The sequence below is a fragment of the Sander lucioperca genome, chromosome 9 (genome assembly GCF_008315115.2).
Source record: "Sander lucioperca isolate FBNREF2018 chromosome 9, SLUC_FBN_1.2, whole genome shotgun sequence".
Classification (NCBI taxonomy): domain Eukaryota; kingdom Metazoa; phylum Chordata; class Actinopteri; order Perciformes; family Percidae; genus Sander; species Sander lucioperca.
Genome location: NC_050181.1, coordinates 1757251 through 1774545, shown reverse-complemented (window position 1 = coordinate 1774545; position 17295 = coordinate 1757251). Strand labels below are relative to the sequence as shown.

The window sequence follows — 17295 nt, the reverse complement described above, 5'->3', positions numbered from 1 at the left end:
TTAAAACAGCCTGAACCCTCCATCTCACTGACTCTGAGCTCTTTGACCAAAAATCTTCCATAGGTGACTGTGAAAGTCATAGCATATGATTTACATAATTTTCATATTCATCATACCATTCAGTGAGCCTCATATGCTTGTGTTATGTATTCAGTTTTTTCCTTTATTTCTCACCCTGTATCTATCTGAAATGCACAGCATCACAATAACCCAACCGTCTACCTCATTTGGTATGACAAATGAATTTTAGTATCAGTGTTGTCTGAGCAGACAGCAGAAAGAGAAGGCATCACTCCCAAAATGCATGGTGCCAAGCAGCAGTGATTGATGGTCAAAGAACTGAAGAGAATGAATATCGATGAGGCTTTCGAGAATAAAGCATGTCTATTTTTCTTTGAATGGTAAAGAAACACTTTGATGTGACACAATTTAATGCTAATTTAGACTTTATTTAGATGACTATAAGCTTTCCAAAACGCAGCGTTGGTAGTTGTGAACAGAGTTTGAATCAAATAGCGTGTGATGTGAATAAAGCAGCAAAAGGTTGACCCATAATTGATGAAATGTATGCATACAACAAGATCTGCACTTTGTTTGGGTTTGAGTTGTTTTTTTAATATAAAGTCTGTAAAATGCTCCTGAGTAAATTAACAACCACACTGTGGCTTTAGGTTGTGAGTCTAAATTAACGTTGACACAAGCTGCATTATTGTTGGTTTCCAAGAGCTAAAAAGGCCTTTGCTTGCCTTTCTTTCTTTTTTTTGCCCTTTATGGGTGGCTCTATTATCTAACAGCTCTGTCTACAAGAGGGCTGGCTATTGTAGTCAAAACAGATAACATATAATATGCAGGGCATGGAAATAGATGGATTATATGGACTGGTTTCAAAATGTGTTTATTGGGTAGATAAAATGACAGGATTTTCATTGCTATCTCTGGCATTCGCTCTTTTAAGCTCCCTTCATTGGATTTAGCCGAGCACTCCCTCTCCGTGTCATATTCTGACTCTCCTCATCTGTTTCCCCCTTTCTTTCTTCCGTGTGTTATCCCTCTCTCTCTGTATTATATTCCCACTTTCATTTTCTACCTCTCTATGTATCTCTATTGTTCTCCCTCTCTCTGTGTGTGTATCACATTCCTTCTCTCCGTCTCTCCCTCTTCTCTCGTTTTCTTTCCATCTGTCCCTTAATGCAGCAGACCAGTCAGTTGGATGAGGTGGTCAGAGAGCAGCCTGTTATCTGTGTTTCTCTAGGAATAGCACCAAATAGCCAAAATGTGCTCTTTAAAGCAGCTGAAAATATCAGGTCAGAATGTGCAACAGAAGTTGATCATTATTTGATATTACAGAGCATTACGCTTCCCATCTGTTCTTTTATACAACTGAAAGTAACAGCTTTAATAAGTGGTGCTTTGTATCTAAAATTGTCATAACTGGGCTCAAGTATTGCAATAGAAAGCTTTTACGTAATTTGAATTATAGCTCAAATGGTCCCCTTATCTTGACATGTATATTCCCACTTGTTGTAAAGATGTGTATTATAGTCCTAAAATGGCAGAGGCCAACGTGTCATGCAGCCTAATGGAACCAATTTCTAGTTAAGTAGCTTCAGGTTTTTATTTTAGACACCTTTGCTTGGTGGAGCTCCAGAACTCTGGCAGTCCCGCAAAACTGAATGTCTTTCTTTTCACATTGTGATTATAAGCTTAGGGGTGATTATCTCATATTGGGATATTTATATTAGCCATTACAGGTTACCTTAATAGATGTATTTGGAGCCTTAGTTCTCCAAAGGCTGTGCTGCTTGTGTACTATTTGTGTCTTTTTCTGTTGTTTCTAAGAATATACAGCCACCTTATTACCTCCACCAAGGAGTTTGTTTTTGTCTGTTTGTCAGTAGGATTACGGAAAAACTACTGGCCTGATTTCCATGAAACTTGGTGGAAGGGTGTAGCATGCACCAAGGTGGAACCCATTACATTTTGGATCCATATCACGGGGCAGATAGACAAATTATTTTTCAGTTTCGTTAATGTTGCGAGATAGGGCATGGCCTTGACAGATGTCTGGACTCTCTGAATGCCCCTTTAGTTCTTGATCATTCGTTACTTGAGTTTCAGTGTTGACCCTTAACATATTTATGTGCTGTATATACTCAATACATTTATATACTGCTGATCTACTTTGTTTTGGTGGAAATGTTGCCTCAGGTACCAATGTTGTTTTCTTTCACAATCAAATTAGTAATATGTTTGCATACTGTGCAGAAGGCATAAGGAAGAGGTTTTGGGAGATAGTTGGGTAAACAGAACATCAGAGACCATGGTTTGTCTCCTGCGTCCCATGTGGACTAGTGGGTCTCTGGACACTTGCTTTAGGACCGTGAGGGAAAATTATGATTTCGCGAAAATGCTGAATAAAAATCATACATCTCTTTATGGGCAATTATAGTTTAGTTTTACGGTTATTGGTCCAGTCTGTTCTGCATTTTCCCACACTACCTCTTCACCACTTTCTCTAAAGGGTTTTGGTGCGGTTGTTTTGTTCCGAGTATGATTGCTGTGTTCAAATCTGCCAATACAAATCACACCAACCAGAATCCAATTCAACCTGAACAGCACAGGTTTGAAAACGACCTAAAAAGCTTGCTGGAGGCATTTTGAGATAGTGCAGTATTGTTGCTGGGTTTTGCGGTAAGCGACATTGTCTTTAATTTGGGATTATGTAATACAGGATAATGTAACATATTTGGATTTTGTGAATATCCAAAGCAGCAGGGAATGAGTACATAACTAGTAGATAGCAATGACAGTGTTTCTTAATTCATTAATTACATCTACAATCCTCACAGTGTTCTTTTCTTTTAGCTTTGCACATTCAAACACAAAACACAGTGTTGATCCCTGTGCATTTATGAGCTGTTTTGTATACACACAAACTAAGCCACATTTACAACCGCACGCACATGCACACAGCATTATATCATTAGCGGTGATGAAGTGCCATGCCATGGCGTGACCTGCAGCAGGCGAGTTGATCACGCTGTCAATTAGTTCTCTCTCGGTCCACTAATTATACTGTCACATCCTATTGACGCACCATAGAGATTCAACTGGAAAAAATACTAACTCTCTGTGTTTCCTGGGCCAAGAGGTCAATGAGCTCATTCAGATACTGAGGTCTGATTAGATGTACCTGGTGGCCAGGAAGAGGAGGAAGACTGCTTGTGTGGGCTGAATGGAGGGGGAGAGAAAGAATAGCGGAAGAGGAAGGTCGCAGTTCAGGTGGTAGTCCAAATCTGCATTTTGGAGAACCCCAAGATATTCATCCTACAGTAACATAACACAGAAAAAGCATAAAACGATTGTGAGAGATTGCAAATTGGGGAGTCAGTCAGTACAAGAAGTTGGTCCAGATTGAAAAATCTCAACAACTGTTGGATGGATATCCATGAAATTCTGTACAAACATTTATTGTCCCTAGAGGATGAATCCCACTGTCTTTGGTGATCTCCTGACCTTTCTTCTAGCAGGACACCAGGGGGTTGACATTTCTAGTTTTGAGTGAAACAATCCAACAACTATCGGATAGATTTCCATGACATTTTGTAAAGACATCCATGATGTCCATGATAGATAGGATGAATCTTAAGGACTTGAGCTGTTTTCTCTTTTGAACTCCTGACAATGTCCGACGAATCAGGTCCTAACATTGTCGGAAGTTGTCCTTTCACACATGTAGCACACAACAGTAGATTGTCCATGTCAGAGGTGTTATCACTGACTGGAAATACTCTGTCTAGATAAGATGAGGGGGTGGTGCTTGGATATAGCTTGCAGGAGACAGGACATGACACAGATTACACCACAGTTTCTTAATTTGGTCATAAACAATCAAGTCGCTTGACGTTGAATGTCGTCGTTAGGCGTTGGCATTACACAGACTTTGTGCTAGGGAGCTGGCGAAGTAAAGTCTGTTTAATGTCCGGTCCAACTGATTCGGACATTTGCATACAGCTGCTCTGGGTAATGTCTAGATAATTTAATGGTTGCAGTGCATGTTTGAAAAGGGCATTGTTGATCCCCTGACTTTTCATCCAGCGTTACTATGAGGGTGACATTTGTGGTTCTCAGTGAAACAACTCAACAACTCCTGGACTGGACTGCCATGAAATTTGGTACACACACTCCTGTCCCTGTCATGATGAATTTGAATAACTTTGGTGATCCTTTGACTTTTCCTCTAGACCATTATGAGGTCAACATTTTAATTCATCCCATACTTTGGTTTATGACCAAATACTTGCAAAAGTAATGACATTCCCATCAGCATCAGCTATACTTTGTCTTTAATGCCAATTCTCAAATGTTTACATGCTGACACCCTAAACTAACATGGTGAACATGGTATTATACATGCTAAACATCAGCATTGTCATTGTGAGGCATGCTGACGTTTAGCTCATAGCATCAAAACAAGACAAATACAGCTTTACAGACCATGGCTGTAGATTCTCAGTCTTGTTACTTGAAAAATTACTTAATCAATTATTTGAATGTCAAAACTGTTGGTGATTAATGTTTTACATAAATGATTAATCAACTAATTGCTTTGGCACTAATAGATATATAGCAAAAGGCTGAGCTTATAGAGCTGAATGGCGAAAATAAGAAATCCGGTTGTCTCTTTGTAACCAGTGAACACACTCTGATTCTGATTCATGATCCAATCCAACTGTTAGCTTGAAGCTAGTTATGCTATAACGTAGTCTAGTTTAGGCTATTCTCATCCAAGATATTGTGTTATGTCCCAATTCTCTTCTGCTCACCTCTCCTCCATTCTTATGTAGTTTTCTCTAGTCTGTTCTGGTCTGTTTTGATCTCCCTAATAATGCAAGCACATTCGTATATTTCCCCCCAGCTCAGAGAGAAATCCAAAACCCTCTGCAGTGTTTTATATTCCAGCTCCAGCCCCTGTTGATGTAACCACTTGATGATAACACCGCTTGGCCTCTTTCCTCACAATTTCCAATGGGGTTTCTACGTGAGCGCTCAGCTTGCATTTAGTTTTACCTACATCACGTCCTGGGCATTGGTAAATAACAAACATTCCCCTTTACTCAAGCGTTTTCAAGAGTTCTGAGGCAACATTTTGACAACAGCGAATGTAGGAAAAGAGTGCGAGGACCAGTTTGTCCTGCCCTTTAAGAAAACATTGACTCAGCCTTTGTCATCAGTACTTGCTGTCTGAATCCAGACTAGTGATAATAATCCTCATCATCTTTCCCCATCCAAGGTGTGTGTCTGATATACACACACTCCATCCTTCAAGACACCCAGTTTCAGTCTCTCTCTGCTCCCTTGCTTTGTGTATTGCATTTGCCTCCTTTGTGTAGCAAACGTGTGCTGTTGAATAGCTTGTGTGTGTGTTGTATAGCTTGTGTGTGTGTGTGTGTGTGTGTGTGTGTGTGTGTGTGTGTGTGTGTGTTGTATATCTTGTGTGTGTGTGTGTGTGTGTGTGTGTGTGTGTACGTGGGGGTGTATTGTTTGGTATAATAATGCCTGATGAATGAGGAGTCTGCTTTGCTGATAGAGGGTTCCCATTAACATGTTGCGCTTGGCTCCCCCTCGCAATCCGTCACACACCACATACACACAGAATGGAGGTAATCAATGGGGTGATTTAATAGCATCTGTTCTGTGTCCGCGGGGAGTGAATAGCATCCATCGCTAGGTTTAGCTATAGAGGCTTTGGGTTACAGATATGGAGGATTTCATACCAAAATGCTTATTATTTCGAAAAAAGGAAGAAATGTTTGTTATGTTTTTTTATAAATTATATATATATATATATATATATATATATTTTTTTTTTTGTAATATATATATACACATTATTTTATGATGAAAACATGTCCCTCTGCTTCCAGTCTTTAAGCTACAGTAAGCTAACCACCTGCTGATTCTAGCTTCATATATAGCATACAGACATGAGAGTTATATCAATTTTCTCATCTAACTCTTTAGATGAGGTCGTGTGATGATTAACCTGGTACAAGATAATAATAATAATAGGCCATCTAACCTGCAGACAGCATCAGGTTTTTATTGTACCATACCAGCATTTAAGGCTGCATTAAACCTTGTTTACATGGATTCATATTGAACATATTAGTAAGACTTGACAGGGTTAACTGACGGTTAACTGGCTATTAGCATTTTTAGTAACACGTTTTTTACAACCGTGCAATCCCTGCAGCTGAAAGAATCAGGAAGATGTGGATCTATAGCGGTAAACACTATTGAACATATGTCAGAGAATCTCCAACTGGAGGAAACACCCTGACTAACAATGAACAACTCGTGGTTGTACTGGAAGGATGCCATTTTCTTCCCCTTCTCTTAAATATAAAAAATATTGGCTGCGAAATGTTCTGTTCCACAGCATAGATTTATATCTTACTACACACTTGACATATTCTGTTTCCTTGCTTCATATTCCTGTCCTTAAATGAGAGCGAGCATGACTGTAAAAGCTACGCTCAGCTTTGTAGCGGTCATTACAGATCATCAGATGTCTCTGTTATCTCCCACCTTAGGAACATAGTAAGTTGTGTATCAAAGTGTAAAACTGCAGCAAATGGCAGCAATCCAAGAAGATAATTATGCACAGTAGCACAATCGATTTTACTTCCAAAAAGTTGGCATTATCTGGTATAGTTTGTTAATGAGTGCTTTAATCTAAAAATGTTATACTGTCAGTTGACAGTTATTGACAGTTAAGGCACTTTAAGTAATTTAGAAACTCAATGATTTTTTTATGCGTGTTTCAGTCAAAGGCCCGCTAGTCTCGCATTGCCAGACCTTCCTCCACAGCGCTGCGAAGGAGGGTCTGGCTAGTCCACGCAGCATTCTGGGATGGGAGAACATTTTTCTATGGTTTATTGGCATTTATTTCAGACTCTGCCATCGTTGCAGTTGGCTGCCGACTACGGGTTCGAGGTAGAAAGGCAAGGCATTAATAGCTTAAATTTCGATGGCGCTCCAAAGGGACTAAAGGGTACTTTACATACCGTATATGAAGGAAGAACAAACACACACACAAAATAGTGTTAGCAATGTTGGCCGGGGCTAAGAGGATTAACTGAGTCCATGGGCCTTGGTGAACAGGAGGGTTTTCATGAGGGTTTTTGAAGGTGTCTATAGATACAGCATTATGAATTTCTGCCAGGAGAGAGTTCCAAAGGGTGGGCTGCTGCCACACTTAAGGCTCTATCCCCGAATGTCTGCAGGTTGGTGAGCAGACCCGTGTCCAAGGACGGGGTATTGGGGTGGAGGAGGTCTGATCAATTCTGGGGGGCACGGGCATATGGAAAGCAAGAAACAAGTGGTGAACGATAACATTATCCAAATTATCATTAGTTTAAGTACCTGGGATTTATTCAATTCAATTCATTTCAATTTTATTCATAGTATCAAATCATAACAAGAGTTATCTCAAGACACTTTACAGATAGAGTAGGTCTAAACCACACTCTATAATTTACAAAGACCCAACAATTCCAGTAATTTCCCCAAGAGCAAGCATTTAGTGCGACAGCGGCGAGGAAAAACTTCCTTTTAGGGAGAAACCTTGAGTGGTGAGGAACACTTCCTTTTAGGGAGAAACCTCGGACAGACCCAGGATCTTGGTGGGCAGCGTCTGACAGATTTATTGCCTTTAATGCCAAATTTACGAGAATCAACTGAAAATTAAGAATGAGTTGTAGTATGTAATGATTGCCCTAAGCAAGGTTAAATTAAACGGCACCATTTTAAAGGGGAGTTTTGTGACTCAGAACCTGTATAGCAAAAAGAGTATGGGTGTTAACTATGTGTCATGATTTTTGTTGAACTAATGAATGAGTTATGTGCACTTAAATGAGGCGGTAGATTGCATAACACTATTGTATTATGACAACAATATATTTTGGAGTGTATCTTACTGGTTTTGATAAAGGTCACTATACCAAACAATTTTCCCAAACCTTCAGCTGACGGTTAGACAAGAAAAAACTGCAAACCAAAATATAAGGTTTTCACCAGATGATATACAGTGATATAAAACTCTCCAAAACTAGTGTTTTCCACTGTATTCCTGTTATTATAACACTGTAAAGCAGATTTTGATTGGAAAAGGAGAAGGTTTCTAGCATGTGAGGCTAATGGAAATGCTGGTACAGTGTAAAATTGCCCTGCAAGTGCACCAACAAAAGTTATTGTAAAATGTATTTTTTTATATTTCTAACCCTGTTTGCTTTCTGTTGTTTGTCTCATGCAGCTCAGCAGAAGAGAAATTCCGCTGGAACAACCAAGGTAATATTTCCTTTCAAATTGTACATTTTGTCTGGTACTCTATTGTTTGCATTCCAGCATTGCACATCTCTGACTGTGCTTTATTATATTGGTAGCCATTGTTAAAAAAGAAAAATCCCCCATCATGCACTAACGATATATTGATGTAATCCTGTACAAGAAAACAATGGTGGCTGCAGCAGTTAAAATACTCAGTCAAACTCACTCTCTGCACTGAAAGTAATGGAAAAAATGCTTGTTCTAACAAAAAAAACTCCTGTCTCTCAAACCTCTCCCCCTCTGACAGCTGAGTAAAGGTCAAACAGTATTTGCAAATTATTCTCAGTATTTAGTTTAACCTATTTGGAGAGCCAGATGGGAAGCGTTTTCCATAAAGGAGAAAAGAAGGATCAATGATTGTGAGTCCTTTTAAAATGATTTAAAAAGCCAAATGAAGACACCTCCCTGGGCTTGACAACTTTTTTGACAGGTTTTTAGTTAAAAACACCACCCATGCATGCCACTTAGGTCTCTCCCTACCTCTTTGTTAGTCATGTTGAGATGTAAAGTGTGTTGAGAGTAGATTGATTGTGTGAGGACAGGGTTGGTGACCTCTGCCAACAAAGTGGTGACTGAAGGTTCATGGTCAAAATGTTTGATACAGTGCTGAAGGCTTTCGCTGTCCATCTGTTGCACTGAAGCCCCACCACTCGGCCTCAGAGAGACTACATTTACTCGCGAAAAAAGGAAAAACCCTCCCTCGCTCCAATCAGACCTTTTGATCTCGTCATCACTCCCAAATCATTAAAAACCTTTGGTAAAAACTTCTGGATCAAGCAGGTTTAAAAATGAGTTTTGGCTTGTGTGTGTTTGAGGGTGAGAGTAAATCCAGCTTAATGCTGCAGACAGCACAGGAAATCTTTCACCGACAGCATCAACATCATCAGCCTGCAATTGCGTCAGTCGAAGTCAATGAAATCAGCCTTCTAAATCCACTCAAAAGGCCTCTACTATTACCATCTCTCTCTTTCTTTCTCTCTCTCTCTCTCTCTCTCTCTCTCTCTCTCCATAAGAGATTAATGTTGCTCCTTAGACTCATTTGTAAGTTTTATCCTCTTTGGCAGCCCTCTCTAACTTGAAGACACTGGGCATGTTATCAGCCTCGCTCTGACAGACAAAGCCTGGTATCTAAGTACAGGACGGCGCCTCATAGACCTAGATCCCACAAGATTTTTTGCTGGATTATCAGTTAGGTTTTTACCCTTGACCCAAAGGTTTATCCTTCCACATTACTCTGCGATGAGACATGAGTGAGGCTACTTCTTTAGTTGCTAATCAGCAGCTCAATGAGAATGAATGAATTGTATTTTGATGGGTGAGATGTGGAAGGATAAGCAAAAGCATGGGTGTGTGGTTATCAGTGTGGCCATGGCTGGATTACCTGTACGGACTGTGTGGAGACTCTAAAACCCTAGGTTTACTGCGTTTAGTGCGTCAGTTTGTGGTGACTTGGTCTCGTTTTGCCAGACCCTCCTCCAAAGTGCTCTGAAGGAGGGTCTGGCTACTCCACATAGTATTCGGGGATGGGAGAAAAACGTACTCTGGTTTATTGGCATTTCTTTAAACCAATCAGAATCGTCATGGGCAACACTAAGCTCCGCACAGAGCCGCTGCAAAATAGTTGTGCGAGAGAAAACTCAGATTGGACAGATAGTCTGGCTAGCTGTCTCAAGTTACCCTGCAGAGATCTGAGGAGCAGTAAAAAATCCTCATAAATCCACCAAATTTAAAATTCCAACACAAAGAAAGCGGAAGGAAATGGAAAATACATGCATCCGGCGGAATTTCCTGCAGCACCGGAGCAATCCTGGAAGTGGAATGTCAAGGATATAGACTAGTGGTGACTTGACTAAGTTCAGATTTGTTTGAGAATATGTGCTACAAATTCACAACTCAAGTCATCAGAGCCTTACTGTAAGCCGTGGATTATTACCTGTGTAAAAATATAGTTTTTAACTCTTTGAACCTTTGGCTGTTTTCCACTTTCTATTTGCATACTTACGGCACTGTCACCCCAAGCCTTAGCTAGCATGCCATATATTGTTATTATCAAAATAAGTTAGGCTACATAGAAATGCCAGTATGTCAGTGGTGCTATCCATGTTCTGGGACAGTTTTCCCCCCTCTTCTTTTAAAAGTTATAAGCAACTTGACATTATTTGGATTGTTTGCCTGCATGTCCACAGATTTTCAAAACAAAATATCGGTCTAAAAGTCTCAGCGTTCCAAGGTTTTAATAACCATGTTGATTGGAAATTCTGGGCCTTAGTTCTGTTTAACAATGTCAACAATTTTTTTGTAGTATAACAAAATTAAATAAATTTGAAAAAAATAATAATAAACCAGTATAAATTGTTAATATTGGTATTTATCTTTTTTTAGTAAGCCATAAGCACAGTAAGCCATAATTATTTTGCCTAAATGTTATTTTGGTGAGTCTGCACTATGAAATGTCACACTGCATTAGTTGCGAGCAGTTCTCATGTGCACCGTGACCATCGATGCACAAAGAGGAATCACTTGATTCTTTGATACTGAAAACATATCCAAACATGATGATTATGACACTATAGTGACTTTCTATGATTTCTGAATGGATTTAGGATGTTTATCGCCGGTGGGCATCGGAGATGCTGATTCCAAGAGTATGTGCATAATGTGTGTTCCCATTTGACTGAGTTATTATGACTTTTTATTATGTGTTTTGGGAAGAATTGTGTCATTTAGGTTCAAATGGTTAAGATCTTTATCATTTCAATTGAAATAGCATTTACAAGGCACATATTCTCAAATAGATTTGTGTAACCACAAACACCCATTTTTGCTGGATCACCTATTGGGTTAATCCAGCCATGAGTGTGGTTTAAGTCATATGCCGCAGTGTAGAAGTATAGAGGCACAATCTGGAAGTGGCAGAATAAGCTGTGTCTTATTTTCAACTCATGTTTTTTTTTTTTTCTTCCTATTTTGATTTAGCCCATGTAGATGGACAGAAGGACATAGAGGAGGAGCTGACGACAGGCCTGGAGCTGGTGGACTCTTGCATCCGATCGCTCCAGGAATCAGGCATCTTGGACTCACAGGACACTTCTACAGGAGACAGTAAGGCCAATGTTATTATTAAGACGGTTATCTTTCTTTGGGGTGACCTCTAGCTCACCCAGTAAGAGCGTGCGCCCCATGTAGGCTGAGACCTTTACAGCGGCCGGGGTTCGAATCTGACCTGTGGCCCTTTGCTGTGTGTCATCCCCAACCTTTCCCATCTATCCACTGTCACTATCAAATAAATGGAAAAAAAACCCCAAAAAATGATCTTTATAAAAAAAAAGGAAGGTTTTCTTTAAAGGAGAATGAAAAAAACATATCTCCTGGTAGTTTTCTTTACTGAGACAGCCGAGAAGGATAGCTTAGAAGAGAATCGGTGAAATGCAATCAAAGACCAGCGGGGATGGATATTCTGCAGAGCTGGAGTCTGCAGGTTTTTGGCTGATTAACCTATTGAATGTGTGTGAATTCACCAAGAAAATGCTGCTCACAAAGCCAGCCTGTATATCTAACACTAGTGAGCAATGTGGCGTTGAAAATAGTGTGTTCAGTCCTTCCTTGAATGAATACTAAAAAGAACACTATTAAATCCCTTTTTAGATTTAATCAAGCCTCAAGCACTTGCTCTAATTAGCATGTTCTACCCAAAGGCTGAACAAGAGCTTGTCTTTCATTAGATTTCATCACATTTGCACCGAAAGTGCACTTGACAATATGACATAATTTCAAGTAGCATATAGTGGATAAGAGTGGTGGTCCACAAAATCTAAACCATTTGTGTGTCCAGTTTGAATTCCACCTTTCCTTGGATTTTCTATTGATGAAATATCATTTTCTGTGGGTTACACACCTTTTCTTTGTCTGTTCACACATGATGAATAAGTATGCTAATGCTAACTACTTAAGTTTGTAACAAACACACTTTAAATCTTTAAATAAATCCTCTTTTTCTGTGCTCCACAAGATTTTTTTCCAGGTTCTGGCTGCCAGACATTGGGAGTGAACCACAACAGTACAGTTGAGGGCCCTAAAACCAAAACAATTCAATTCAATTCAATTCAATTTTATTTATAGTATCAAATCATAACAAGAGATATCTCGAGACACTTTACAGATAGAGTAGGTCTAGACCAAACTCTGTACTTTACGAAGCCCCAACTATTACAGTGGTTGCCTCAAGAGCAAGCATTAGCAGTAGCTATTGCGACAGTGGCAAGGAAAAACTCCCTTTTTTTGTTAGGAAGAAACCTCGGACAGACCCAGACTCTTGGTAGGCGGTGTCTGACGGCACCAGTTGGGGGAGTGGTGAATGGTGGCAATAATAGTCATAATAAAGATAGTGAAGCAGTGATCACAATGGTAGTCATAGTAGTTCATGTCATAGTAGGGCACAGCAGGGCGTTACGGGGTGTAGTGTGGCACAGCAGCCTGGGTGTATATGTGTATATATATATACACAAAACAATAAGCTGAAAGACAAAATAGTTATTAGACAAAATGGTCTCTCTAGATAGATTGTCTAACTTACATAAGAAAATAAAAAAATACGCAACGTACTTAACTTGTGTCACATAACGTACTAAACGTACGTACATAATGTACTTATTTTAACCCAAACCCTGCTCTATTCCTAAATCTAATCAAGTAGTGTTGCTGCCTAAACCAAATTGTTAAGAGGTCATGGTCATTTCATGCATTTCTGTGAGATCAGGTTGGTTACAGGCTATGTTAAGATCGTTTCACAGGTGCTGTATTGGTGTTTTAATTTCAAAGTGAAAATCAGTGTTTATAGGAGCTCTCAGTGAGATCCTGCACAGCTCCCTGTGCCTCTCTCCACCACTCATCTTTTTTCATTAGGTCCCAGGGATGATACCCATGTCTCTTGTATAGGCGACCCCATGGGAGAGAGGTAGCTGTCAGGAGACATGCAGAGTCATGCCAGTAGTTTGATATGCTAATCCATCCTCGCTGAGGTGTCAGCTGGCCTGCTGTTCACAGTGCAGAGAGGGGATGCACACACACATACATGTACGCACATACACATGCAAGTATACAGCACAGGCACATAAAGCCATAAATGTGCACACATAGACAGGCATGCATATGAGGCATGAATCATCATCAGGCATGAAGAAAACGTGTACAGAGGCCTACGTGCATAGAATGTTTATGCACATCATTACTAAGCACACACACACACACACACACACACACACGCATGCAAAACTAGGAATAGTAATTTTGTTTGATATTCTGATGTTTAAATAACAGTTATGTAACTGACCACCTGACTAGTCAGACACAAGAACAAACGTGCAAACAAGAGACAGACGGCGAGAGACAAATAAGCAAGAAATGAACACATTGGCAAAAAAGAGAGATAGGCAAAATTACCAAAATAATGTCGCTTTGTTAAATCCCTTCACCAAACATTGATCGACCAATTACAGCTTAGCAACCATAACTAGGCATATGGTGTGCATTAAGCCATTTCAAAATCAAAAAACACAAGAGCAAAAGTGATAGGAATGGATTAACCAACTGCAGTTGTTAGCATGTCAACTATACCCTTACTACCTTACTGCAGTAGTAACAACATGTTACGTTCAAGGCCAAGGAGCATGTGATTAACTAACTACATTAGTTTGTGAAGTTACAGGCAGCCCGATTTGTGATGACCATGACCTCTTAACACTGCATTACGTGGTGGTGGCACATAATGTGTTATCATTACGTGCTGGCACCATGAAAACAATGCAATTGGAAAGTCAATTATTATTCTTTGTCGTGGTGAATACATGTATTCTCTGGTTTAACACAGCCCTGTCTGAAAGTCTACTAGAGAGGAGGTTGTTACGGGTGGGTCAGGCACGGAACTTTCACCCAGGAGATTGCTGTTTGTGTACCGTGTGAAACTAAAAGTAAACGTTGACATAAAAAAATAAAAAATGACGTAACTTAGCCTACTGAACATACTAAACTTACGTACGTAATGTACCAAAGCATGATCTATTCTTAAACCTAACCAAGTAGTTTTGTTGCCTAAACCAAATGTTTTTTTATGGTGCCGGCACATCATTTTAACAGATTACATGCTGGCGCCAGGTCATGGTCATTTCACATATTTCTGTGAGATCAAGTTGGTTACAGTTAACCCTTGTGTTTTCCTCAGGTCAAATTTGACCCGTTTTCAAAGTTTTTTAATACAGAAATATGGGTTTCTTTCAACCAAATTGCCCAAAAATAACATGGATGGTTCCATAAATTCTTCAGGTAAAATCAATCATGACTTTCATTAAATTTTGGGTGTTTTGTTACATTTTATAGCATTTAAAAAAAAATCTTTTAATGGTTTCAAAACAATATTCTGATTAAACTTTGACAGGAACCAGTCTGTGATTATCCACTCAACATCTTCTGATCTTAACTATGAGTCAAAATCATTTATAATTTCTGCTTCTTTTTTACTGTTTTTACCTATGAATGAGGTTTGTTGACCATAAATTCCAAGAATAGGTGTAGAACTTGTGGTAACAACTTTGTGTTAGTGTTGCATTTAAGTGACAAAACGTTCAATTTTCAATCAATTTTCAATTTCAACCCGGGAGGAGAACATGTTCATAGTCGATGGGAAGACAACACAAGGGTTTAGAAAAATTAAGTTTGAAAATAAAGGAGCATAGGGATTATCCTGAAAGAAACATCATTGTTTGTGTTTGTGTTTTAAAGCTTTAGTGTGTAACTTTTTAATATTAATGAACGCCCGTTACATTCAAGCCATTACCAAATGAGTTGATACAAAGCTAATTAAGACTATCAGTTCCACACAACTCTCTCTGTATTTCTCAGTATGGCTATGTTCAGAAGATTGTGTCGTCTGGTGACTTTCCCACGCAGAAGCTCGAGTGAAGATGATTACCTCTTCTGAAGAGTCCATCATGTTTTTTTAATCCTCCGTGTCCTCCTTGCATACTAGCAACAGCGTGGAGGAGGGGTGGAGGCGGTGCGCGATCACGGAAGGCTTGTATCATGTGGATGCACTGACAGGGTTGTTGTCATTACTTAGAATTCCTTATGGGGGAGACAGAAACTACGCACTATAACTTTAAGTACAAGAGGAATTGGGATATTCCTTTGTTTCCGCATGTGTGCCCCTTAAATATAAAGAATTTGGAAGAATTGCATTTGTCTACCTCTGTCTGAAATCAAGGACCTATTGTTTCTAAAAATAATTTCGGTGGTAAATCTGCTGAATGGTCAGTTGGTATTGTATTGGTAGTTTCATTGTGGAAAAAAAAGAAGAAAAGGCACAAAGAATATGGACATTAACACAGCTAAACGCATGAAAGGAAGCACATACAATGAGATACATACACGTGTGTGTGTGTGTGTGTGTGTGTGTGTGTGTGTGTTCACTCTACTCTAAAACGATATTAAATACATAGGCAGAGACCCTCTTATAGCACTCTGTTTCTTTCTTTCTAATACACTAATACACCCCTACCTCTTCCTAATGTACACACACACACACACACACACACACACACACACACACACACACACACACACACACACACACACACACACACACACACACACACATCCACACTCATCCCCTTACACTCATCCCCTTACTCTCTCACCTCAGATGGATTCAGCGGAGCCTTCAGTGTTTCTGCCATCTGAGTGATAATGTATTTATGAGGCCCTTCACTTCCCTAAAGGCTCCACTACCCACATGAAACACGCCTAAAGTGGCAAACAAAGAATGTGGAAAATATCCCCTGGCTTTGCACACACATCTGGGTTTGTGTGCATGTGTGCGAGAGTGTGTGAATCCATCTAAAACAAGCGAGAAAAAACAAGAGTACAAATTCTTCCATTGCATTGGGTTTTTGTAAGCCCATGTGTGCATGTATGTGTGTACTCACCCAAGACAATCCTATATTGGACACGGAGGCCTTGACCTAGTAAACTCACTCAGCACTCTTAGCTTAATACCACATTTTAATAATGCACAATCACCAGCTGCACTGCCTAAAGGAGCCATTTGCTTTACTTTTAAGTGACTTTTCACTTTAGTCAAGCTTTATTTTTCCGATGCGCTTATCCACAGTGACTCCATTTGCCGTTAGCTGCTGACTTTATCTCTCCCATGCAGCTGATATTGACCGCTGGCAAGCTATGATTTCTCAGTCTCTCTTGTTTAATCATCACAAACAAGGAAAGTGTCTGCTTGTGTCATGCGCTGTTCTTGCTTTGTTTCTTAGGCTGCTGGCAAAAAAGTGACATCAGGGGAGATTAAAGGGACAGCCACTGTTGACGGAGGACAGCTCAAGAACTCCTTTGAGAGTACAAATACTAAGCGCTAGGAATGTATAGGTCTATTTAGAGCTGATATAATGCAGTAAGGTTATTCTCCAGTGCAGTGAGTTGTTTGACAGAAAGGCAGACAGATATAGCAGTTGTAAAAGCGGCTGGAGTACATTCATGTGTTACTGCAGAAAACTGCTTCCCGGAGACATCATGTTTGCAGGAACATTTTGGGTAAAAATGGGTTTTATTTCTGTCATTAAAGTCGTTGATGAGGCACATCATTGCTATCATCCCCAAAAGTGAATTAATCAAGGGTGCATCAAACATGTCTCAGGATTTCAATAAGAGGAATGAGAGAGATTTGGCTCCTGTCCTCAAATGATTCAATAAATTTCACTTCAAACTTATTGGGCCATCCTGGCAAACTCACGCTTTACAGTCTACAAAACATGCTATAAATGCTCTGTCATTATGTTTCATGCATGTGTGCTCACTTACATTTAGCCTGTTTGTGTTATGTGTCACAGTCTGTTTGTACAACAA

At 39.7% G+C, this 17295-nt stretch overlaps 1 protein-coding gene across 20 annotated transcripts in view; it reads left to right on the top strand.

Moving 5' to 3' along the window:
* Positions 1 to 17295, top strand: part of ctnnd2b (catenin (cadherin-associated protein), delta 2b) — a 164865-nt gene that overhangs the window by 74410 nt on the left and 73160 nt on the right. For 10 of the 20 annotated variants that reach the window (XM_036004766.1, XM_036004764.1, XM_036004765.1 and 7 more), the window contains 2 exons: positions 8318 to 8352; positions 11377 to 11493. In XM_036004766.1, the coding sequence (XP_035860659.1) occupies positions 8318 to 8352; positions 11377 to 11493 (152 nt within the window). Of the gene's footprint in view, positions 1 to 8317; positions 8353 to 11367; positions 11494 to 17295 lie in introns of all 20 variants that reach the window. The other 10 variants (XM_031288057.2, XM_031288091.2, XM_031288015.2 and 7 more) reach the window with 1 other exon arrangement.